Source organism: Dendrobates tinctorius, unplaced genomic scaffold (genome assembly GCF_039654945.1).
Source record: "Dendrobates tinctorius isolate UK_male_01 unplaced genomic scaffold, ASM3965494v1 ptg000410l, whole genome shotgun sequence".
NCBI lineage: Eukaryota > Metazoa > Chordata > Amphibia > Anura > Dendrobatidae > Dendrobates > Dendrobates tinctorius.
This window is the reverse complement of record NW_027362074.1, coordinates 1,628,292-1,655,000: the sequence shown is the minus strand read 5'-3', so window position 1 is coordinate 1,655,000 and position 26,709 is coordinate 1,628,292. Positions and strand designations below refer to the sequence as shown.

Sequence of the window (26,709 nt, the reverse complement as noted above, 5' to 3'; positions counted from 1 at the left end):
ACCGTGATATTATGACAATGAGTAAGATTGGGATTGTTACCCTGCGGTGTCAGATCCCAGATATTGAAGTTCAGGAGATATTTGTTATCTGATTAAATGGTTAATTCTGGGCCCACAGTATTTAACCCTCTATTAACATGACCCATTGTCTGTGTGTCTGTGAGTTCAGAGTGTTTGCTTGTTGTGTTCACTATAATAACGTGTGACTCCTGATGATATCAGTGTGCGGTGATCCCGAGTTATCTGCAGACACTTCTCTCTTTATTTGTTACTACAGACACAAAATTTGGCACAGTCACACGTCTGCACCCCGAGAGCGTCCTAGGCTATGCTGTGAGGCGAAATTTTAACCCCGCACGTTCCAATTCACCAAACAATTTTGCCCCTATCTACATACTGGGGGAAAAAGTCTGTGCGTATCAAGCCCCGCCCCTCATTGTGATGTCACAATGGTTGACTATGGGATGGAGGATGTGTGATGGGTATATGGGCACGGGACTATGGGATGGAGGATATGTATGATGGGTATATGGGCACGGGACTATGGGATGGAGGATATGTATGATGGGTATATGGGCACGGGACTATGGGATGGAGGATATGTATGATGGGTATATGGGCACTGGACTATGGGATGGAGGATATGTATGATGGGTATATGGGCACGGGACTATGGGATGGAGGATGTGTGATGGGTATATGGGCACGGGACTATGGGATGGAGGATGTGTGATGGGTATATGGGCACGGGACTATGGGATGGAGGATGTGTGATGGGTATATGGGCACGGGACTATGGGATGGAGGATGTGTGATGGGTATATGGGCACGGGACTATGGGATGGAGGATGTGTGATGGGTATATGGGCACGGGACTATGGGATAGAGGATGTGTGATGGGTATATGGGCACGGGACTATGGGATGGAGGATATGTATGATGGGTATATGGGCACTGGACTATAGGATGGAGGATATGTATGATGGGTATATGGGCACGGGACTATGGGATGGAGGATGTGTGATGGGTATATGGGCACGGGACTATGGGATGGAGGATGTATGACGGGTATATGGGCACGGGACTATGGGATGGAGGATATGTATGACGGGTATATGGGCACTGGACTATGGGATGGAGGATATGTATGACGGGTATATGGGCACTGGACTATGGGATGGAGGATGTGTGATGGGTATATGGGCACTGGACTATGGGATGGAGGATATGTATGACGGGTATATGGGCACTGGACTATGGGATGGAGGATATGTATGATGGGTATATGGGCACGGGACTATGGGATGGAGGATATGTATGATGGGTATATGGGCACTGGACTATGGCATGGAGGATGTATGATGGGTATATGGGTACGGGACTATGGGATGGAGGATATGTATGATGGGTATATGGGCACTGGACTATGGGATGGAGGATATGTATGATGGGTATATGGGCACTGGACTATGGGATGGAGGATATGTATGATGGGTATATGGGCACGGGACTATGGGATGGAGGATATGTATGATGGGTATATGGGCACTGGACTATGGCATGGAGGATGTATGATGGGTATATGGGTACGGGACTATGGGATGGAGGATATGTATGATGGGTATATGGGCACTGGACTATGGGATGGAGGATATGTATGATGGGTATATGGGCACTGGACTATGGGATGGAGGATATGTATGATGGGTATATGGGCACTGGACTATGGGATGGAGGATGTATGATGGGTATATGGGCACGGGACTATGGGATGGAGGATATGTATGATGGGTATATGGGCACTGGACTATGGGATGGAGGATGTATGATGGGTATATGGGCACGGGACTATGGGATGGAGCATATGTATGACGGGTATATGGGCACTGGACTATGGGATGGAGGATATGTATGATGGGTGTATGGGCACGGGACTATGGGATGGAGGATATGTATGATGGGTATATGGGCACTGGCCTATGGCATGGAGGATGTATGATGGGTATATGGGCACGGGACTATGGGATGGAGCATATGTATGACGGGTATATGGGCACTGGACTATGGGATGGAGGATATGTATGATGGGTATATGGGAACTGGACTATGGGATGGAGGATGTGTGATGGGTATATGGGCACGGGACTATGGGATGGAGGATATGTATGATGGGTATATGGGCACGGGACTATGGGATGGAGGATATGTATGATGGGTATATGGGCACTGGACTATGGGATGGAGGATGTGTGATGGGTATATGGGCACTGGACTATGGGATGGAGGATATGTATGATGGGTATATGGGCACGGGACTATGGGATGGAGGATATGTATGATGGGTATATGGGCACTGGACTATGGGATGGAGGATGTGTGATGGGTATATGGGCACTGGACTATGGGATGGAGGATGTGTGATGGGTATATGGGCACTGGACTATGGGATGGAGGATATGTATGATAGGTATATGGGCACGGGACTATGGGATGGAGGATGTGTGATGGGTATATGAGCACGGGACTATGGGAAGGAGGATATGTATGATGGGTATATGGGCACTCGACTATGGGATGGCGAATATGCATGATGGGTATATGGGCACGGGACTATGGGATGGAGGATATGTATGATGGGTTTATGGGCACTTGACTATGGGATGGAGGATATGTATATGGGCACTCGACTATGGGAAGGAGGATATGTATGATAGGTATATGGGCACGGGACTATGGGATGGAGGATGTGTGATGGGTATATGGGCACGGGACTATGGGATGGAGGATGTGTGATGGGTATATGGGCAAGGGACTATGGGATGGAGGATGTGTGATGGGTATATGGGCACGGGACTATGGGATGGAGGATATGTATGATAGGTATATGGGCACGGGACTATGGGATGGAGGATGTGTGATGGGTATATGGGCACGGGACTATGGGATGGAGGATGTGTGATGGGTATATGGGCACGGGACTATGGGATGGAGGATGTGTGATGGGTATATGGGCACGGGACTATGGGATGGAGGATGTGTGATTGGTATATGGGCACTGGACTATGGGATGGAGGATGTGTGATGGGTATATGGGCACGGGACTATGGGATGGAGGATGTGTGATGGGTATATGGGCACGGGACTATGGGATGGAGGATGTGTGATGGGTATATGGGCACGGGACTATGGGATGGAGAATGTGTGATGGGTATATGGGCACGGGACTATGGGATGGAGGATGTGTGATTGGTATATGGGCACTGGACTATGGGATGGAGGATGTGTGATGGGTATATGGGCACGGGACTATGGGATGGAGGCTATGTATGATGGGTATTTGGGCACGGGACTATGGGATGGAGGATATGTATGATGGGTTTATGGGCACTTGACTATGGGATGGAGGATATGTATATGGGCACTCGACTATGGGAAGGAGGATATGTATGATAGGTATATGGGCACGGGACTATGGGATGGAGGATGTGTGACGGGTATATGGGCACGGGACTATGGGATGGAGGATGTGTGATGGGTATATGGGCACTGGACTATGGGATGGAGGATGTGTGATGGGTATATGGGCACGGGACTATGGGATGGAGGATGTGTGATGGGTATATGGGCACGGGACTATGGGATGGAGGATATGTATGATAGGTATATGGGCACGGGACTATGGGATGGAGGATGTGTGATGGGTATATGGGCACGGGACTATGGGATGGTGGATATGTATGATAGGTATATGGGCACGGGACTATGGGATGGAGGATGTGTGATGGGTATATGGGCACGGGACTATGGGATGGAGGATGTGTGATGGGTATATGGGCACTGGACTATGGGATGGAGGATGTGTGATGGGTATATGGGCACTGGACTATGGGATGGAGGATGTGTGATGGGTATATGGGCACGGGACTATGGGATGGAGGATGTGTGATGGGTATATGGGCACTGGACTATGGGATGGAGGATGTGTGATGGGTATATGGGCACGGGACTATGGGATGGAGGATGTGTGATGGGTATATGGGCACTGGACTATGGGATGGAGGATGTGTGATGGGTATATGGGCACTGGACTATGGGATGGAGGATGTGTGATGGGTATATGGGCACGGGACTATGGGATGGAGGATATGTATGATGGGTATATGGGCACGGGACTATGGGATGGAGGATGTGTGATGGGTATATGGGCACTGGACTATGGGATGGAGGATGTGTGATGGCTATATGGGCACGGGACTATGGGATGGAGGATGTGTGATGGGTATATGGGCACTGGACTATGGGATGGAGGTTGTGTGATGGGTATATGAGCACGGGACTATGGGAAGGAGGATATGTATGATGGGTATATGGGCACTGGACTATGGGAAGGAGGATATGTATGATAGGTATATGGGCACGGGACTATGGGATGGAGGATGTGTGATGGGTATATGGGAACGGGACTATGGGATGGAGGATGTGTGATGGGTATATGGGCACTGGACTATGGGATGGAGGATGTGTGATGGGTATATGGGCACTGGACTATGGGATGGAGGATATGTATGATGGGTATATGGGCATGGGACTATGGGATGGAGGATGTGTGATGGGTTTATGGGCACTCGACTATGGGATGGCGAATATGTATGATGGGTATATGGGCATGGGACTATGGGATGGAGGATGTGTGATGGGTATATGGGAACGGGACTATGGGATGGCGGATATGTATGATGGGTATATGGGCACTCGACTATGGGATTGCGAATATGTATGATGGGTATATGGGCACGGGACTATGGGATGGTGGATGTGTGATGGGTATATGGGCACGGGACTATGGGATGGAGGATGTATGATGGGTATATGGGCACGGGATTATGGGATGGAAGATATGTATGATGGGTATATGGGCACTGGACTATGGGATGGCGGATATGTATATGGGCACGGGACTACGGGATGGAGGATGTGTGATGGGTATATGGGCACGGGACTATGGGATGGAGGATATGTATGATGGGTATATGGGCACGGGACTATGGGATGGAGGATATGTATGATGGGTATTTGGGCACGGGACTATGGGATGGAGGATATGTATGATGGGTATATGGGCACTCGACTATGGGATGGCGAATTTTGTATGATGGGTATATGGGCACGGGATTATGGGATGGAGGATATGTATGATGGGTATATGGGCATGGGACTATGGGATGGAGGATGTGTGATGGGTATATGGGCACGGGACTATGGGATGGAGAATATGTATGATGGGTATATGGGCATGGGACTATGGGATGGAGGATATGTATGATGGGTATATCGGCACGGGACTATGGGATGGAGGATGTATGATGGGTATATGGGCACTCGACTATGGGATGGCGAATATGTATGATGGGTATATGAGCACGGGACTATGGGATGGTGGATGTGTGATGGGTATATGGGCACGGGACTATGGGATGGAGGATGTATGATGGGTATATGGGCACGGGATTATGGGATGGAAGATATGTATGATGGGTATATGGGCAAGGGACTATGGGATGGAGGATATGTATGATGGGTATATGGGCACTGGACTATGGGATGGCGGATATGTATATGGGCACGGGACTACGGGATGGAGGATGTGTGATGGGTATATGGGCACGGGACTATGGGATGGAGGATATGTATGATGGGTATATGGGCACGGGACTATGGGATGGAGGATATGTATGATGGGTATTTGGGCACGGGACTATGGGATGGAGGATATGTATGATGGGTATATGGGCATGGGACTATGGGATGGAGGATGTGTGATGGGTATATGGGCACGGGACTATGGGATGGAGAATATGTATGATGGGTATATGGGCATGGGACTATGGGATGGAGGATATGTATGATGGGTATATGGGCACGGGACTATGGGATGGAGGATATGTATGATGGGTATATGGGCATGGGACAATGGGATGGAGAATATGTATGATGGGTATATGGGCATGGGACTATGGGATGGAGGATATGTGTGATGGGTATATGGGCACTGGACTATGGGATGGAGGATATGTGTGATGGGTATATGGGCACTGGACTATGGGATGGAGGATGTGTGATGGGTATATGGGCACGGGACTATGGGATGGACGATGTGTATGACGGGTATATGGGCACGGGACTATGGGATGGAGGATGTGTATGACGGGTATATGGGCACAGGACTATGGGATGGAGGATATGTATGATGGGTATATGGGCACTGGACTATGGGATGGAGGATGTGTGATGGGTATATGGGCACTGGACTATGGGATGGAGGATGTGTGATGGGTATATGGGCACTGGACTATGGGATGGAGGATGTGTGATGGGTATATGGGCACTGGACTATGGGATGGAGGATGTGTGATGGGTATATGGGCACTGGACTATGGGATGGAGGATGTGTGATGGGTATATGGGCACTGGACTATGGGATGGAGGATATGTATGATGGGTATATGGGCATGGGACTATGGGATGGAGGATGTGTGATGGGTATATGGGCACTCGACTATGGGATGGCGAATATGTATGATGGGTATATGGGCACGGGAATATGGGATGGAGGATATGTATGATGGGTATATGGGCACGGGACTATGGGATGGAGGATGTGTGATGGGTATATGGGCACTCGACTATGGGATGGCGAATATGTATGATGGGTATATGGGCACGGGACTATGGGATGGAGGATGTATGATGGGTATATGGGCACGGGACTATGGGATGGAGGATGTGTGATGGGTATATGGGCACGGGACTATGGGATGGAGGATGTGTGATGGGTATATGGGCACGGGACTATGGGATGGAGGATATGTATGATGGGTATATGGGAACGGGACTATGGGATGGAGGATGTGTGATGGGTATATGGGCACGGGACTATGGGATGGAGGATATGTATGATGGGTATATGGGAACGGGACTATGGGATGGAGGATGTGTGATGGGTATATGGGCACGGGACTATGGGATGGAGGATATGTATGATGGGTATATGGGCACGGGACTATGGGATGGAGGATGTATGATGGGTATATGGGCAGTGGACTATGGGATGAAGGATGTGTGATGGGTATATGGGCACTCGACTATGGGATGGAGGATATGTATGATGGGTATATGGGCACGGGACTATGGTATGGAGGATGTGTGATGGGTATATGGGCACTCGACTATGGGATGGCGAATATGTATGATGGGTATATGGGCACGGGACTATGGGATGGAGGATGTATGATGGGTATATGGGCACTCGACTATGGGATGGAGGATGTGTGATGGGTATATGGGCACTCGACTATGGGATGGCGAATATGTATGATGGGTATATGGGCACGGGACTATGGGATGGAGGATGTATGATGGGTATATGGGCACGGGACTATGGGATGGAGGATATGTATGATGGGTATATGGGCACGGGACTATGGGATGGAGGATGTGTGATGGGTATATGGGCACGGGATTATGGGATGGAAGATATGTATGATGGGTATATGGGCACGGGACTATGGGATGGAGGATATGTATGATGGGTATATGGGCACTGGACTATGGGATGGCGGATATGTATATGGGCACGGGACTACGGGATGGAGGATGTGTGATGGGTATATGGGCACGGGACTATGGGATGGAGGATATGTATGATGGGTATATGGGCACGGGACTATGGGATGGAGGATATGTATGATGGGTATTTGGGCACGGGACTATGGGATGGAGGATATGTATGATGGGTATATGGGCACTCGACTATGGGATGGCGAATTTTGTATGATGGGTATATGGGCACGGGACTATGGGATGGAGGATGTGTGATGGGTATATGGGCACTGGACTATGGGATGAAGGATGTGTGATGGGTATATGGGCACTCGACTATGGGATGGAGGATATGTATGATGGGTATATGGGCACGGGACTATGGTATGGAGGATGTGTGATGGGTATATGGGCACTCGACTATGGGATGGCGAATATGTATGATGGGTATATGGGCACGGGACTATGGGATGGAGGATGTATGATGGGTATATGGGCACGGGACTATGGGATGGAGGATATGTATGATGGGTATATGGGCACTCGACTATGGGATGGAGGATGTGTGATGGGTATATGGGCACTCGACTATGGGATGGCAAATATGTATGATGGGTATATGGGCACGGGACTATGGGATGGAGGATGTATGATGGGTATATGGGCACGGGACTATGGGATGGAGGATATGTATGATGGGTATATGGGCACGGGACTATGGGATGGAGAATATGTATGATGGGTATACGGGCACGGGACTATGGGATGGAGGATATGTATGATGGGTATATGGGCATGGGATGGAGGATGTGTGATGGGTATATGGGCATGGGACTGAGATGCAGGATATGTATGATGGGTATATGGGCACGGGATTATGGGATGGAGGATATGTATGATGGGTATATGGGCACGGGACTATGGGATGGAGGATATGTATGATGGGTATACGGGCACGGGACTATGGGATGGAGGATATGTATTATGAGTATATGGGCACGGGACTATGGGATGGAGAATATGTATGATGGGTATACGGGCACGGGACTATGGGATGGAGGATATGTATGATGGGTATATGGGCATGGGACTATGGGATGGAGAATATGTATGATGGGTATACGGGCACGGGACTATGGGATGGAGAATATGTATGATGGGTATACGGGCACGGGACTATGGGATGGAGGATATGTATGATGGGTATATTGGCATGGGACTATGGGATGGAGGATATGTATATGGGCACTCGACTATGGGATGGCAAATATGTATGATGGGACTATGGGATGGAGGATATGTATGATGGGTATATGGGCACGGGACTATGGGATGGCGAATATGTATGATGGGTATATGGGCACGGGATTATGGGATGGAGGATATGTATGATGGGTATATGGGCATGGGACTATGGGATGGAGAATATGTATGATGGGTATATGGGCATGGGACTATGGGATGGAGGATGTGTGATGGGTATATGGGCACTCGACTATGGGATGGCGAATATGTATGATGGGTATATGGGCACTCGACTATGGGATGGCGAATATGTATGATGGGTATATGGGCACGGGACTATGGGATGGAGGATATGTATGATGGGTTTATGGGCACTTGACTATGGGATGGAGGATATGTATATGGGCACTCGACTATGGGATGGCGAATATGTACGATGGGTATATGGGCACGGGACTATGGGATGGCGGATATGTATATGGGCACGGGACTATGGGATGGCGGATATGTATACGGGCACGGGACTATGGGATGGAGGATGTGTGATGGGTATATGGGCATTGGACTATGGGATGGAGGATATGTATGACGGGTATATGGGCACTCGACTATGGGATGGCGAATATGTATCATGGGTATATGGGCACGGGACTATGGGATGGAGGATATGTATGATGGGTATATGGGCACTCGACTATGGGATGGCGAATATGTATCATGGGTATATGGGCACGGGACTATGGGATGGAGGATATGTATGATGGGTATATGGGCATGGGACTATGGGATGGAGAATATGTATGATGGGTATATGGGCACTGGACTATGGGATGGAGGATATGTGTGATGGGTATATGGGCACGGGACTATGGGATGGAGGATATGTATGATGGGTATATGGGCATGGGACTATGGGATGGCGGATATGTATATGGGCACGGGACTATGGGATGGCGGATATGTATACGGGCACGGGACTATGGGATGGAGGATGTGTGATGGGTATATGGGCATTGGACTATGGGATGGAGGATGTGTATGACGGGTATATGGGCACTCGACTATGGGATGGCGAATATGTATCATGGGTATATGGGCACGGGACTATGGGATGGAGGATATGTATGATGGGTATATGGGCACTCGACTATGGGATGGCGAATATGTATCATGGGTATATGGGCACGGGACTATGGGATGGAGGATATGTATGATGGGTATATGGGCATGGGACTATGGGATGGAGAATATGTATGATGGGTATATGGGCACTGGACTATGGGATGGAGGATATGTGTGATGGGTATATGGGCACGGGACTATGGGATGGAGGATATGTATGATGGGTATATGGGCATGGGACTATGGGATGGAGGATGTGTGATGGGTATATGGGCACGGGACTATGGGATGGAGAATATGTATGATGGGTATATGGGCATGGGACTATGGGATGGAGAATATGTACGATGGGTATATAGGCATGGGACTATGGGATGGAGGATATGTGTGATGGGTTTATGGGCATGGGACTATGGGATGGCGGATATGTATATGGGCACGGGACTACGGGATGGAGGATATGTATATGGGCACTCGACTATGGGATGGCGAATATGTATGATAGGACTATGGGATGGAGGATATGTATGATGGGTATATGGGCACGGGACTATGGGATGGAGGATATGTATGATGGGTATATGGGCATGGGACTATGGGATGGAGAATATGTATGATGGGTATATGGGTACGGGACTATGGGATGGAGGATATGTATGATGGGTATATGGGCACGGGACTATGGGATGGAGGATATGTATGATGGGTATATGGACATGGGACTATGGGATGGAGAATATGTATGATGGGTATATGGGCATGGGACTATGGGATGGAGGATATGTATGATGGGTATATGGGCACGGGACTATGGGATGGAGGATATGTATGATGGGTATATGGGCACGGGACTATGGGATGGAGAATATGTACAATGGGTATATGGGCATGGGACTATGGGATGGAGGATATGTATGATGGGTATATGGGCACGGGACTATGGGATGGAGGATATGTATGATGGGTATATGGGCACTCGACTATGGGATGGCGAATATGTATGATGGGTATATGGGCACGGGACTATGGGATGGAGGATATGTATGATGGGTATATGGGCATGGGACTATGGGATGGAGAATATGTATGATGGGTATATGGGCACGGGACTATGGGATGGAGGATATGTATGATGGGTATATGGGCACTCGACTATGGGATGGCAAATATGTATGATGGATATATGGGCATGGGACTGAGATGGAGAATATGTATGATGGGTATATGGGCACAGGACTATGGGATGGAGGATATGTATGATGGGTATATGGGCACGGGACTATGAGATGAAGGATGTGTGATGGGTATATGGGCACTGGACTATGGGATGGAGGATGTGTGATGGGTATATGGGCACTCGACTATGGGATGGAGGATATGTATGATGGGTATATGGGCACAGGACTATGGGATGGAGGATATGTATGATGGGTATATGGGCATGGTACTATGAGATGAAGGATGTGTGATGGGTATATGGGCACGGGACTATGGGATGGCGGATAAGTATGATAGCTACATGGGCATGGACCTATGGGATGGAGAATATGTATGATGGGTACATGGGCATGGGACTATGGTATGGAGGATATGTATGATGGGTATATGGGCATGGGACTATGAGATGAAGGATGTGTGATGGGTATATGGGCACTCGACTATGGGATGGCGGATAAGTATGATAGCTACATGGGCATGGACCTATGGGATGGAGAATATGTATGATGGGTACATGGGCATGGGACTATGGGATGGAGGATATGTATGATGGGTATATGGGCATGGGACTATGGGATGGAGGATAATTATAATTTTCTATAACTAACCACAGTTAGTCACTATGCCCGGGCAGCGCCGGGCTCTTCGGCTAGTTTTTATATATACTTCATATACATAACATGGTGGTTTTGGGAAAGGGCATAATTTGCTACAAATGTATATGTGACCGGCTCTACTGTGAGTGTTATGTCTCTATTCAGACTGTCTGGACTTTCTACCTTTCCTCACATGCATATATGATTGCATAAATCTGCTTCACTGCATTCATGAAGATATTCTAAGTGACTGGACACAGGCCTTCTGGCCCTCTGTCTCTAATCTGTCGTCTTATAGGGTGATATAGGAGATTAGGGATCGCACGAGCGGGGGCGCCATTCTCGTATTTCTTAGGGTGCCAACCTCCGCACCTAGGTAGGGGTTCAGATAGTCATTTTGTATAGAGCCAGGTCACTCTTTTCTTCACATCGGCTGAGTGAAATTGTTATCAGATGGTAGCACGTATTATCAATTTTTATACATCTTCTTTATGTCCATTTCCCCTTTTTTCCGTTTTTTGAGGTTTTTGGGCTATAATAGTATTGTGCAGTTTTTAGCTGCTTGGATTCAGGTTTTTCTGACCACATGATTGGATTGGCAGATTCAGCTGGTTAGATTTGGTTTGACTGTTATACCTCATCTCTTTCCAGCAATACAATAGCCCGTTTTTTACTAGGCTTAATAATAGGGGACATCTGTGCAATTTTATATTGTTATTTCTGTACTTGATAAAAGTTATATTTTAATAGGGTTTTTTTTCAGTTAGTCGGGCGGAGCATTATACACATATATCAGCCAGTGGGGGGCTACGGTGAAGCACAGAACAGCACCGGTTCCCAACTCCCGAGAGCTCAGATATAGGGGGCGGCGGACAGAACATCACCTGACATCCAGGTAGTGGATCCCACACACTGAGTCAGAAGAGAAAAGATCGCCCAGAACGAAGAGCCCCTCGTTACCTACAGGAAACAAAACAGTGAGATACTAGGAACCAAATGTGACCCCACAGGATCAGACACCAAGACCTGAGCACCTCCTCCAGGACCCCGCATCTGAGAGCCCAGTACCTCCACCAAGACCACCGCATCTGAGAGCCCAGCACCTCCCGCAAGACCCCTGGATCTGGGAGCCCAAGACCTCCCCCAAGACCCCCGCATCTGAGAGCCCAGCACCTCCCCCAAGACCCCAGCATCTGAGAACCCAGCACCTCAGTCAGAATCCCTGCATGAGAGCCCAGCACCTCCCCCAAGACCCCCGCATCTGAGAGCCCAGCACCTCACTCAAGACCCCCGCATCTGAGAGCCCAGCACCTCCCCCAAGACCCCCACATCTGAGAGCCCAGCACCTCCCCCAAGACCCCCGCATCTGAGAGCCCAGCACCGCAGTCAGGATCCCCACATCTGAGAGCCCAGCACCTCACCCAAGACCCCCGCATCTGAGAGCCCAGCACCTCAGTCCAGATCCCCGCATCTGAGAGCCCAGCACTTCCCCCAAGACCCCCGCATCTGAGAGCCCAGCACCTCAGTCAGGATCCCCGCATCTGAGAGCCCAGCACCTCCACCAAGACTGCCGCATCTGAGAGCCCAGCACCTCCACCCGGACCCCGCATCTGAGAGCCCAACACCTCCGCCAGGACACCGCATGTGAGAGCCCAGCACCTCAGTCAGGATCCCCACATCTGAGAGCCCAGCACCTCCCCCAAGACCCCCGCATCTGAGAGCCCAGCACCTCCCCCAAGACCCCCGCATCTGAGAGCCCAGCACCTCAGTCAGGATCCCCGCATCTGAGAGCCCCGCACCTCCACCAAGACCCCCGTATCTGAGAGCCCAGCACCTCCCCCAAGACCCCCGCATCTGAGAGCCCAGCAACTCCCCCAAGAAACCCGCATCTGAGAGCCCAGCACCTCCCCCAATACTCCCGCATCTGAGAGCCCAGCACCTCCCCCAAGACCCCAGCATCTGAGAGCCCAGCACCTCAGTCAGAATCCCTGCATCTGAGAGCCCAGCACCTCCCCCAAGACCCCCGCATCTGAGAGCCCAGCACCTCACCCAAGACCCCCACATCTAAGAGCCCAGCACCTCCACCAGGACCCCGCATCTGAGAGCCCAGCACCTCCGTCAGGACACTGCATCTGAGAGCCCAGCACCTCAGTCAGGATCCCCACATCTGAGAGCCCAGCACCTCAATCAGGATCCCCACATCTGAGAGCCCAGCACCTCAGTCAGGATCCCCCCCATCTGAGAGCCCAGCACCTCCCCCAAGACCCCCGCATCTGAGAGCCCAGCACCTCAGTCAGGATCCCCACATCTGAGAGCCCAGCACCTCCCCCAAGACCCCCGCATCTGAGAGCCCAGCACCTCCCCACAAACCACCGCATCTGAGAGCCCAGCACCTCCCCCAAGACCCCCGCATCTGAGAGCCCAGCACCTCCCCCCAAGACCCCCACATCTGAGAGCCCAGCACCTCCACCCGGACCCCGCATCTGAGAGCCCAACACCTCCGCCAGGACACCGCATCTGAGAGCCCAGCACCTCAGTCAGGATCCCCACATCTGAGAGCCCAGCACCTCCCCCCAAACCCCCGCATCTGAGAGCCCAGCACCTCCCCCAAGACCCCCGCATCTGACAGCCCAGCACCTCCCCCCAAGACCCCCACATCTGAGAGCCCAGCACCTCCACCCGGACCCTGCATCTGAGAGCCCAACACCTCCGCCAGGACACAGCATCTGAGAGCCCAGCACCTCAGTCAGGATCCCCACATCAGAGAGCTCAGCACCTCCCCGAAGATCCCCGCATCTGAGAGCCCAGCACCTCCACCCGGACCCCGCATCTGAGAGCCCAACACCTCCGCCAGGACACCGCATCTGAGAGCCCAGCACCTCAGTCAGGATCCCCACATCAGAGAGCTCAGCACCTCCCCGAAGATCCCCGCATCTGAAAGCCCAGCACTTCCCCCAAGACCCCCGCATCTGAGAGCCCAGCACCTCCCCCAAGACCCCCGCATTTGAGAGCCCAGCACCTCCCCCAAGACCCCCGTATCTGAGAGCCCAGCACCTCAGTCAGGATCGCCGCATCTGAGAGCCCAGCACCTCCGCCAAGACCCCCGCATCTGAGAGCCCAGGACCTCAGTCAGGATCCCCGCATCTGAGAGCCCAGAACATCAGTCAGGATCCTCACATCTGAGAGCCCAGCACCTCCCACAAGACCCCCACATCTGAGAGCCCAGCACCTCAGACAGGATCTCCGCATCTGAGAGCCCAGCACCTCCACCAAGACCCCCGCATCTGAGAGCCCAGCACCTAAGTCAGGATCCCGGCATCTGAGAGCTCAGCACCTCCCCCAAGACCCCCGCATCTGAGAGCCCAGCACCTCAGACAGGATCCCTGCATCTGAGAGCCCAACACCTCCCCCAAGACCCCCGCATCTGAGATCCCAGCACCTCAGTCAGGATCCCTGCATCTGAGAGCTCAGCACCTCAGTCAGGATCCCCGCATCTGAGAGCCCAGCACCTCCCCCAACACCCTCGCATCTGAGAGCCCAGCACCTCAGTCAGGATCCCCGCATCTGAAAGCCCAGCACCTCAGTCAGGATCCCCACATCTGAGAGCCCAGCACCTCAGTCAGGATCCCCGCATCTGAGAGCCCAGCACCTCAGTCAGGATCCCCACATCTGAGAGCCCAGCACCTCCCCTAAGACCCCAGCATCTGAGAGCCCAGCACCTCAGTCAGGATCCCCACATCAGAGAGCCCAGCACCTCCCACAGGACCCCCACATCTGAGAGCCCAGCACCTCCCACAGGATCCCCACATCGGAGAACCAATCATTTTGTGTATATTGGGAGCTCATTACCCAGTCGGTTCCCGCTGAGCTTCAAGATCCTCACGTTCGGGTTTCTCTTGATGGCCGCAACAAAGTCCACGAGAAAATCACCAGACCCCTCCTCAAATAGGCGGCAGAACGAGAACTTCATTTCTACAGGGAGAGAGAGACATGAGGGCGGGGAAGGGGCCCGACAACCACCCCCCTTACCGAGGGAGGAGAGGGCCAACAACCACCCCAGTACCGAGGGAGAAGAGGGCCGACAACCACCCCCAGTACCGAGGGAGGAGAGGGCCGACAACCACCCCCAGAAACCAAAGGGACATGAGTGAAGGGCAAGCTGAAATCTGGATAAGGATTAACGTACCTTCAAGTCTGGAATGGTTTAGTAAGTGCAGAATCTCACAGTGAACATCCGACATCTTCATATCATGGAAACTCAATCGTCTCAGAGAAGTGTTACAGTCTGGAGATCAACGGGGAAAGTGAATGACAGTCAGAACCTCACCAGCAGAATAGTGAGTGCAGCTCTGGAGTATAATACAGGAGGTAACTAAGGATCAGTAATGTAATGTATGTACACAGTGACTGCACCAGCAGAATAGCGAGTGCAGCTCTGGGGTATAATACAGGAGGTAACTCAGGATCAGTAATGTAATGTACAGTGGGGAAAAAAAGTATTTAGTCAGTCAGCAATAGTGCAAGTTCCACCACTTAAAAAGATGAGAGGCATCTGTAATTTACATCATAGGTAGACCTCAACTATGGGAGACAAACTGAGAAAAAAAAATCCAGAAAATCACATTGTCTGTTTTTTTTTTTCATTTTATTTGCATATTATGGTGGAAAATAAGTATTTGGTCAGAAACAAGCAATCAAGATTTCTGGCTCTCACAGACCTGTAACTTCTTCTTTAAGAGTCTCCTCTTTCCTCCACTCATTACCTGTAGTAATGGCACCTGTTTAAACTTGTTATCAGTATAAAAAGACACCTGTGCACACCCTCAAACAGTCTGACTCCAAACTCCACTATGGTGAAGACCAAAGAGCTGTCAAAGGACACCAGAAACAAAATTGTAGCCCTGCACCAGGCTGGGAAGACTGAATCTGCAATAGCCAACCAGCTTGGAGTGAAGAAATCAACTGTGGGAGCAATAATTAGAAAATGGAAGACATACAAGACCACTGATAATCTCCCTCGATCTGGTGCTCCACGCAAAATCCCACCCCGTGGGGTCAGAATGATCACAAGAACGGTGAGCAAAAATCCCAGAACCACGCGTGGGGACCTAGTGAATGAACTGCAGAGAGCTGGGACCAATGTAACAAGGCCTACCATAAGTAACACACTACGCCACCATGGACTCAGATCCTGCAGTGCCAGACGTGTCCCACTGCTTAAGTCTGTACATGTCCGGGCCCGTCTGAAGTTTGCTAGAGAGCATTTGGATGATCCAGAGGAGTTTTGGGAGAATGTCCTATGGTCTGATGAAACCAAACTGGAACTGTTTGGTAGAAACACAACTTGTCGTGTTTGGAGGAAAAAGAATACTGAGTTGCATCCATCAAACACCATACCTACTGTAAAGCATGGTGGTGGAAACATCATGCTTTGGGGCTGTTTCTCTGCAAAGGGGCCAGGACGACTGATCCGGGTACATGAAAGAATGAATGGGGCCATGTATCGTGAGATTTTGAGTGCAAACCTCCTTCCATCAGCAAGGGCATTGAAGATGAAACGTGGCTGGGTCTTTCAACATGACAATGATCCAAAGCACACCGCCAGGGCAACGAAGGAGTGGCTTCGTAAGAAGCATTTCAAGGTCCTGGAGTGGCCTAGCCAGTCTCCAGATCTCAACCCTATAGAAAACCTTTGGAGGGAGTTGAAAGTCCGTGTTGCCAAGCGAAAAGCCAAAAACATCACTGCTCTAGAGGAGATCTGCATGGAGGAATGGGCCAACATACCAACAACAGTGTGTGGCAACCTTGTGAAGACTTACAGAAAACGTTTCACCTCTGTCATTGCCAACAAAGGATGTATCACAAAGTATTGAGATGAAATTTTGTTTCTGACCAAATACTTATTTTCCACCATAATATGCAAATAAAATGAAAAAAAAAACAGACAATGTGATTTTCTGGATTTTTTTTTCTCAGTTTGTCTCCCATAGTTGAGGTCTACCTATGATGTAAATTACAGACGCCTCTCATCTTTTTAAGTGGTGGAACTTGCACTATTGCTGACTGACTAAATACTTTTTTTCCCCACTGTATGTACACAGTGACTGCACCAGCAGAATAGTGAGTGCAGCGCTGGGGTATAATACAGGAGGTAACTCAGGATCAGTAATGTAATGTATATACACAGTGACTGCACCAGCAGAATAGTGAGTGCAGCTCTGGGGTATAATACAGGAGGTAACTCAGGATCAGTAATGTAATGTATGTACACAGTGACTGCACCAGCAGAATAGGGAGCGCGGCTCTGGAGTATAATACAGGATGTAACTCAGGATCAGTAATGTAATTTATGTACACAGTGACTGCACCAGCAGAATAGTGAGTGCTGCTCTGGAGTATAATACAGGATGTAACTCAGGATCAGTAATGTAATGTATGTATACAGTGACTGCACCATCAGAATAGTGAGTGCTGCTCTGGGGTATAATACAGGATGTAACTCAGGATCAGTAATGTAATGTATGTACACAGGGACTGCACCAGCAGAATAGTGAGTGCAGCTCTGGGGATGTAACACAGGATCAGTAATGTAATGTATGTACACAGGGACTGCACCAGCAGAATAGTGAGTGCAGCTCTGGGGTATAATACAGGAGGTAACTCAGGATCAGTAATGTATATACAAAGTGACTGCACCAGCAGAATAGTGAGTCCAGCTCTGGGGTATAATACAGGAGGTAACTCAGGATCAGTAATGTAATGTATATATACAGTGACTGCACCAGCAGAATAGTGAGTGCAGCTCTGGAGTATAATACAGGAGGTAACTCAGGATCAGTAATGTATATACACAGTGACTGCACCAGCAGAATAGTGAGTGCAGCTCTGGAGTATAATACAGGATGTAACTCAGGATCAGTAATGTATGTACACAGTGACTTACCCATTCATCACTGCTGTACTATCATCATCCTCATCACCACCTGTATCATCTAATCGAGTTGCTTTGTCTACCCACAGGTATGCTCCCATCCACTCAGCTTTCCCATGCTCCTGACTGTGTCTGTGAGTTGCTTTTACTATCCCTGGCATGCATTGCTTACCCTACTTTTTGTATCCATAATGTACTTCACTTCTCTTGTGTCTTCCATGCCTATCTCTGAGTGGTCCGTCCATCCCCCTCTTTTTATCACCTTTGGTTAACTCTGAACATGTGGTCGGGCCACACACGCCCACATCCCTTCTCACAGCTGATCCCTCTCAGTTGCACATATATTCAGGGCCATGAGTCTGACAAGACGTAGTCTGACCAGGCATCTTTCAAATTCCAGATGTCAAATTACAGAGATTTCTAATTACACTACTCTGAATTGGACAGTAAGGTAAAGGAATATAAAACTACTACAATGTTTTGGTTTCTTCTCACTTTCTCCCCCATACTACTCTATTTTGTCCGATCTCCTGGAATCCCCCACCCAGTAAGGAACTAGTCATTTCCTTCTCCATCCTTCCCAGCCATCTCACCTCTTCCTCAGAACTGTTCCTCCACTTACAATCCTTTTTCCCCAGACACACACGGCCGCATCATGTCCTATCCTGCTCCCGCCTTCTAATGCTCTGTCTGCTACTCTGCTGGTGACGTATCCCCAAATCCTGGCCCTCCTCAACACATCCCCACACTCACTTCTAACACCCTGCCATGATCCTTTACACATTTTCGCAATGATAACCTCATACCCATTCATCCAGCCCCCACTCCCCCGGTCGCCCTTCATGGAGCACTATGGAACGCACGCTCTGTCTGCAACAAGCTGTCGTTTATCCATGACCTCTTTATCACCAACAAACTCTCCTTCCTTGGCATCACTGAAACCTGGCTCACTCCCTCTGACACAGCCTCTCCAGCTGCACTCTCTTATGGCAGATTCCATCTCTCACACCCCTCACCCAAGCAACAAACGTGGTGGAGGAGTTGGCTTGCTCCTCTACCCCAATTCCGCTACCACCCTCCGCTACTCTTCCCTTGTTTGAGGTGCATTCCGTCCGCATCTACTCTTGTATTCTTCTTCCTCCTCTCCGCCAAGGTCTTGGACCCTTCTTCCTCCTCCTCTCCGTTGGGGTCTTGGACCCTTCTTCCTCCTCCTCTTCGCTGGGGTCTTGGACTCTTCTTCCTCCTCCTCTTCGCCGGGGTCTTGAACTCTTCTTCCTCCTCTTCGCCAGGGTCTTGGACCCTTCTTCCTCCTCCTCTTCGCCGGGGTCTTGAACTCTTCTTCCTCCTCTTCGCCAGGGTCTTGGACCCTTCTTCTTCCTCCTCTCCGCCGGGGTCGTGGAATCTTCTTCCTCCTCCTCTCCGTCGGGGTCTTGGACCCTTCTTCCTCCTCCTCCTCCCCGCCGGGGTCTTGGACCCTTCTTCCTCCTCCTCCTCCCCGCCGGGGTCTTGGACCCTTCTTCCTCCTCCTCCTCTCCGCCGGGGTCTTGGACCCTTCTTCCTCCTCCTCCTCTCCGCCGGGGTCTTGGACCCTTCTTCCTCCTCCTCCTCTCCGCCGGGGTCTTGGACCCTTCTTCCTCCTCCTCCTCTCCGCCGGGGTCTTGGACCCTTCTTCCTCCTCCTCCTCTCCGCCGGGGTCTTGGACCCTTCTTCCTCCTCCTCCTCTCCGCCGGGGTCTTGGACCCTTCTTCCTCCTCCTCCTCTCCGCCGGGGTCTTGGACCCTTCTTCCTCCTCCTCCTCTCCGCCGGGGTCTTGGACCCTTCTTCCTCCTCTCCGCCGGGGTCTTGGACCCTTCTTCCTCCTCTCCGCCGGGGTCTTGGACCCTTCTTCCTCCTCCTCCTCTCCGCCGGGGTCTTGGACCCTTCTTCCTCCTCCTCCTCTCCGCCGGGGTCTTGGACCCTTCTTCCTCCTCCACTCCACCGGGGTCTTGGACCCTTCTTCCTCCTCTTCGCAGGGGTCTTGGACTCTTCTTCCTCCTTCTCTTCGCCAGGGTCTTGGACCCTTCTTTCTCCTCCTCCTCTCCGCCGGGGTCTTGGACCCTTCTTCCTCCTCTCCGCTGGGGTCTTGGACCCTTCTTACAATCTGCTCCAGATCTCTTATTTTGTTTTCTCTCCACACGTGATGAATGGGATTTAGATCCGGACTCATTGCTGCCATTTCAGAACTCTCCTGCGCTTTGAATCCATCAATTTCTGGGGGCTTTATGAAATATGTTTGGGGTCATTGTCCTGCTGGAAGACCTCTACCTTAGGACACAAACCCAGCTTTGTGACACTGGCTACTACACTGAGACCCAAAATTCACTGGTAATCTTTAGATTTCATGAAGCCTTGCACACATAGATTGAGTCATCTTCTCCCCTTTTTATCTGGTTTTAAGTGTGATTTTCATATTTCCTATTCCTGTTACTTGCCATAGGTGAGTGTGAAAGAGAATCACACGCTGGAAACAAAGCTGCTTACCCCACAATTTTAGAAAGGTGCTGATATAGAAGAGCTAATGGTTTGCTTTTATATCCCTTTAATTACCTTAAGACTTCAAATGCCTTTAGCCTGTTATTGTTCTTATGACACTGTAGACTAGAAGTCTCTGTTTCAAGGAGACTATACTTGTTATCATATTTGTTCTCAACAACATGTACTGGGTACATGGTATGACCCTGAGGGGTGGGGGGGCTACATGAGCCACATAGACCTACATTTGTTGTAAATGGTATAAAATATTGCCTTCTGCTGCATTACGTCAGATAAAGTGATTTGACCACGGCTTGTGGGTGTTGTGTCACTTTGTCTCCAAACGCTTGTGAACAGAAGGGCGAAACCTCATAATCCGGCCTCACTGGTGATCTGGCACAGCTGACGCTTAGTCAGAACAAAAAGCAGCTACGACAGTTTTGGCGCCCAACATGGGGCCGTGGAAACCAGTCTATTCGGAATCCGTATGTGGGAGCTTCCTGGGAGGTTGAATATGCAGAATCCAGGCTGTAGCAGGTGAGAACATTTATTCTTACATTGATTCTGCATCTGCAGCCTCTCTAAGGATGTCTACATATCTCTGGGTAAGATTGTACAAACACGGTTCAAAAGAACCCACATCACCAGTGAGTGGTGAGTATGTCTGTATGAGAGTTGAATAATAGAGTAATAATATAATAATTGTCATCTGTATTATCTGTCAATCTGCTCTGGCAATATACTAATATACTAACTGGTTGTGTACTGGTGTACTGTGTAGCTCAAAGCCTGGGATAGACTCTGTGCAGTGGTTATTTTGGATTGGCAGTAAATCATATGAGGCTGTATTTTGTATAGGGCTGTGGTTTTTGGTTGTTTTGGACCTCCTGACGTTGGTTTGGTTTTCATCGATTCTTGTTGTTTAAAAAGTTGGCTTTGGTGTTCTCAGAGTGTCAGTGGACACTGCTGTAAGTTAAGGTATCAAATTCAAAGCGCTAGATAGGCAGGCTGTGTGAGTCCTTGTATGTATGTCTATGAGAACCTCTGAATGAGAGGAGAGATGAGTAACTGAGTATAAGGGATATAAATAAATCCCTGATTGATGAGGGGTTCCATTAGGTGTGGTCCTCTGTATGTGACAGAGGACATTATTCGACTCACTTTGAGCTGAATTAGGCGGAGTGATTGAGATAAGGGATTTTGTTATCTTCTCTGTAAAATCAAATGACTGCCGAAAAGTGAAAGAAAAAATCCCTGAATGAGCAGGTATGAATGAATCATCACACATCATTTTGTGTCAAGAGATTTGTTACCTTTCTAGTTGTGGTGGAATCCTGGACAGATGTGTTATAGATATTTCAAATCTACATCTGAGACTGAATGAATTGAGTAATGATATAGCTCGTGTTATATGTGGCATTACATTGTAAAGTTTCCTGAATGCATTTGACCAGAAAAAGGGCAAGGCTCAGTTAATCTCATTATACAGGTATCTGCTCTTACAGTGAAATGCCGTGATTTTGAGTTTTCTTTGTAGAAATTGATTTTGATTAAGTCTAAAGAGCTACGGCATTCTGTGAAGGACACTGCATTCTGATGGGAGGGGGGAGGATGGCGCTGCGCGGTTGTTTCTTCTCTCCCCTTCTCTCGCTCCCCTCGTCTTATCTCTGCTGAGTGTCTAATAAGAGGATTCACAGAGCTGTGCTCAGATTCTCTGTGGTTCTGAAATGCTCGCTATAAGATTTGTGCATTTTAAAGCAACAGTACTTAATTTGAGTGGAATTAAATTTTGTAAGTTGAAATTAAAATATGGTGCCTAATTTAGAAGGAAATTGTAAGTGATTGTTTGGTCATTAATGTGTTTTGAACCTGCTTCTAGTTGTGTGATTGATTTATAGCAAATTGTGGATCAGCAAAGGAGGTAGCCGACTGTATGGCTGATAAAGTAGGTTAGAGGCCTAACACACCTGGGCCTTCTTACTTGAGTCAGCGGGTTTTTTTGTTGTGGGTGAGAGGCGAGGGCAAGGAGCCTTCTGGATATACCTTTGGCAGGCTCACTCTGACTTGCTATGTGTGGGCTGTAAGACAGAGGTCCAGACACACAGGAGGGCATTTCAGAAGCAAGATGAGCTGTCTAAGTTGAAGCAGCCTTCCCACAATCCATGGAGCTGGGCTGGAAGGAAAAAGGCCTATTCCTATTCTAGCCAGCTGATCTAACGGGTGAGAGGCAGAGAGCCTTCCCGCTACATCCTGTAGGTCTACCGGGTGAGAGGCAAGGAGCCTTCCCGCTACACCTTGACAGGCTCGCTCTGACTTGCTACATGTGGCCGCCCGTAGATAAGGTTAGGCACACTAGAGGGGCATTTCAGAAGAAAGGTGAGCTGTCGGTAGAAAAAGGTTGAAGCCATGGCAATTTTTTCTGTGTACAGTCGGTGCCCCCAATGGGATCAAAGACAGCTATGCAAATTGTAAAAGACAGAGGAGAAAGGAAGCAGCGAAAGATGTGGGACCAATATTGAGAAAGGCAAAAATACCAGAGTGTGAATGTTTGGATGTACAAAAAGGCACAGACAAGGGAAGAAAATAGCAAGTGAATAAATGGTGTATGAGAATGTGCAGCAGTACGGAAGTAAGGTGTATTATGAATGTTTTGATTGACAAAGGTTAACCAGAGACCCAGACAAAACAGATGGACTTGTAAACACTGTGGTCAGACTCAAACCCAGACTGAATAGATACTTGTGTGACCTGTGCTACTGACCTAAGCGAGTTGCGCTAAATCCTATCCAGACAAGATCATATGTAGTGACATAATAGTGTGGGTAGTGGGGACATTGACCTTTGAGGAGTAAGCTGACAGTAGACATCAGACGACCAACCCCATCAGGACATAAGAAGGGTGACTAGAATAAGAAAGATGCAGGTGTATTATCCCTGGAGCCCCTATGACCACCTAGCTTTGTTGAAGCAGTTGCCTGACCCTGAAGACCAACCATTCCCGTTTTACAGACACATAAAGGAAGTACAGCAGACATATAAGTGTACCTGGGCAGACCTAGAGAGGTTGGCGAGTTTTAAGGCAGGTGATGCACTAGCACATATAATTAAGACACACAGATGTGACAAAGAATCAGGCTTGGGGCAATAAATCTGCACAGTCTGGGGAGACGTACTGTGAGTCACTAAGACAATGGGCTACAGAGGAACAATCAGAGCAGTCCGTACTCCTGACTAATGTGACACAGCAAAAAGGAGAGAGGGTAGAGATGTACTTTGGACGGTTACAGCTGAAATGGGCAGACATGGGGTACAGTCGCATAAACCCACTTGATGTTAGAATACTGGTGAATGCATTCATTGACAAAGACTTACAAGACGTAGTACAGACAACCAGACCTGAATGGAGACATGTAGATCCGAAAGACCTCCTGAAGATGGCTAAAGAAGTTGAACAAACAAGGACAATAAGATGACCTGTCATGTATGCTGGAACACAAGGAAAAAAGTGGAGACGTAATAAGGGACCTAAGGACATAGAAACAGTGAGGTGCTGGAATTGTGGTACTTACAAAACTTATTGTTAGTGACAATACCCCTATGAAATTACTGGGAGCAGATGTGCTGAGTGCGATCCCGGCCACCATACAGGACTCTCCTGAGGGTATTACCGTCACAAGTCCCCTCTCAGATAAACATTTGTGTAAGATTGCGGCAATGGTATATATGACAAAAGCGGTGAAACTAACACCTGACACCAAAATGCCTGAGGATGAGGAAATGGGACAGGTGCCAGACACTGTTTGGGCAAGGGGAAAACTGATGTGGGTTGGCTGCCCATTCCCCCTGTCATGATTAAATTGAAAGAATAAAAGGAACCACTCCTCCTTGTTTTAAGCAATACCCCTTGAGCCTAGCCAAATCAATGGCCCCGAGCAGAGATATTAGAGTATGTTAAGGCAGGGGTTCTGGTGCAAAGATCTTCCCCCTGCAACACCCCTGTGTATCCCATTATGAAAAAAGGACCGAAGGGTTCCCCTGACACTTACAGAAAGGTTCATGACTATTAATGATGATACAGTGAGTGTGACCTCAATCGTCCCTAACACACAATACTGTCACAGATCCCAGTAATGTTTCACAGTCAGTGATTTAGCAGGTGCATTCTTCTCTGTACCCCTGCACCCTGTCAGCATCTTTCTCCTTTACTCATAAAAGTGAACAATATTGTTGGACAGTCCTCCCACAAGGGGGGAAAGAAACCCCCTGCCATCTATTCAGCAGCAATGGCAGGGGTCCTTGAGTAGTGGCCATCACCTCATCCACAGGTAGTACTTTTGCAGTACGTGGATGACCTCCTGCTGTTCTGCCTGGACCAGAGGTCCTTCAGGGAAGCCACAGTCTCCTTGCTGTGTTTTTTGGCAGAAAAGGGTTGCAAGGTCTCACGTGACAAATTACAGTATTAAAAACAAGAGGTGACATTTTTGGGACATTGTATTGCCGAAGGTACCAGACACCTGACAGGAAACAGACAATTCACAATCTCCCTCTACCCAGGTCACATCAGCATCTACACACTTTCCTAGGCTTGGTGACCTACTGCAGGCCTTGGATAAGGTCCGCTTCACAAATGATGCAACCACTTTATGACTGCTTGTCATCAGACCCCTATGATCTCACTCAAGAAGCAATTGATTCCTTCCATTCTCTCAAACTGCTCATTGTGTCAGCCCCGGCCTTAGGCATTCCCAACTATGACCAGCCATTTTTCTTGTTTTGCACAGAGCAGGGAGGACATACTACGGCAGTACTGACAACAACATGGAGGGAAGCAGAGAACAATAGCTTACTACTCAGCACAACTAGACAATGGGATGAAGCTGAATGGGAGGAGGCACAGATTAGATATTAGAAAAAACTTTTTGACAGTTAGAGTGATCAATGAGTGGAACAGGCTGCCACGAGAAGTGGCGAGTTCTCCTTCAATGGAAGTCTTCAAACAGAGGCTGGACAGACATCTGACTGGGATGATTTAGCGAATCCTGCTTTGAGCAGGGGGTTGGACCAGATGGCCCAGGAGGTCCCTTCCAACTCTACGATTCTATGATTCTATGATTCTATGATTCTATGACCCAGTGATGAGAGGGTCACCTACGTGTGTCCGTGCGGTAGGAGCAGCGGCACTACTACTAGGAAAGGCATGTGAGATCACACTGACGTTTCCTTTGACAATCTCTTCCCCACATGACGATCCATGCCATACTCCTACAAGTTCAACCAAAACATCTGTCTATGGCCAGACAGCTCCGACTTTAGTGTGCTCTACTAATTCCTGAGTATGTCACCCTCAAAAGATGTAATGCTTTGAATCCAGCCGCCCTCCTGCCTGTGGATTCAGAAAAGGGGGAATTGGTGACCGTATTAGCGAGTGAGGAAGGATACCTCGACATGACGCATGAACATGTCTGCATAGAACTGTTCCTAATGCAG

At 49.2% G+C, this 26,709-nt stretch overlaps 1 protein-coding gene across 6 annotated transcripts in view; it reads right to left on the bottom strand.

Annotated features, from left to right (window-relative positions):
• The window catches only part of LRRC41 (leucine rich repeat containing 41), an 86,761-nt gene that overhangs the window by 13,589 nt on the left and 46,463 nt on the right, over positions 1–26,709 (bottom strand). For all 6 annotated transcript variants that reach the window (XM_073563943.1, XM_073563945.1, XM_073563942.1 and 3 more), the window contains 3 exons: positions 15,967–16,065; positions 15,630–15,752; positions 12,665–12,740 (listed from right to left, as the gene is read on the bottom strand). In XM_073563943.1, the coding sequence (XP_073420044.1) occupies positions 12,665–12,740; positions 15,630–15,752; positions 15,967–16,065 (298 nt within the window). The remainder of the gene's footprint in view (positions 1–12,664; positions 12,741–15,629; positions 15,753–15,966; positions 16,066–26,709) is intronic.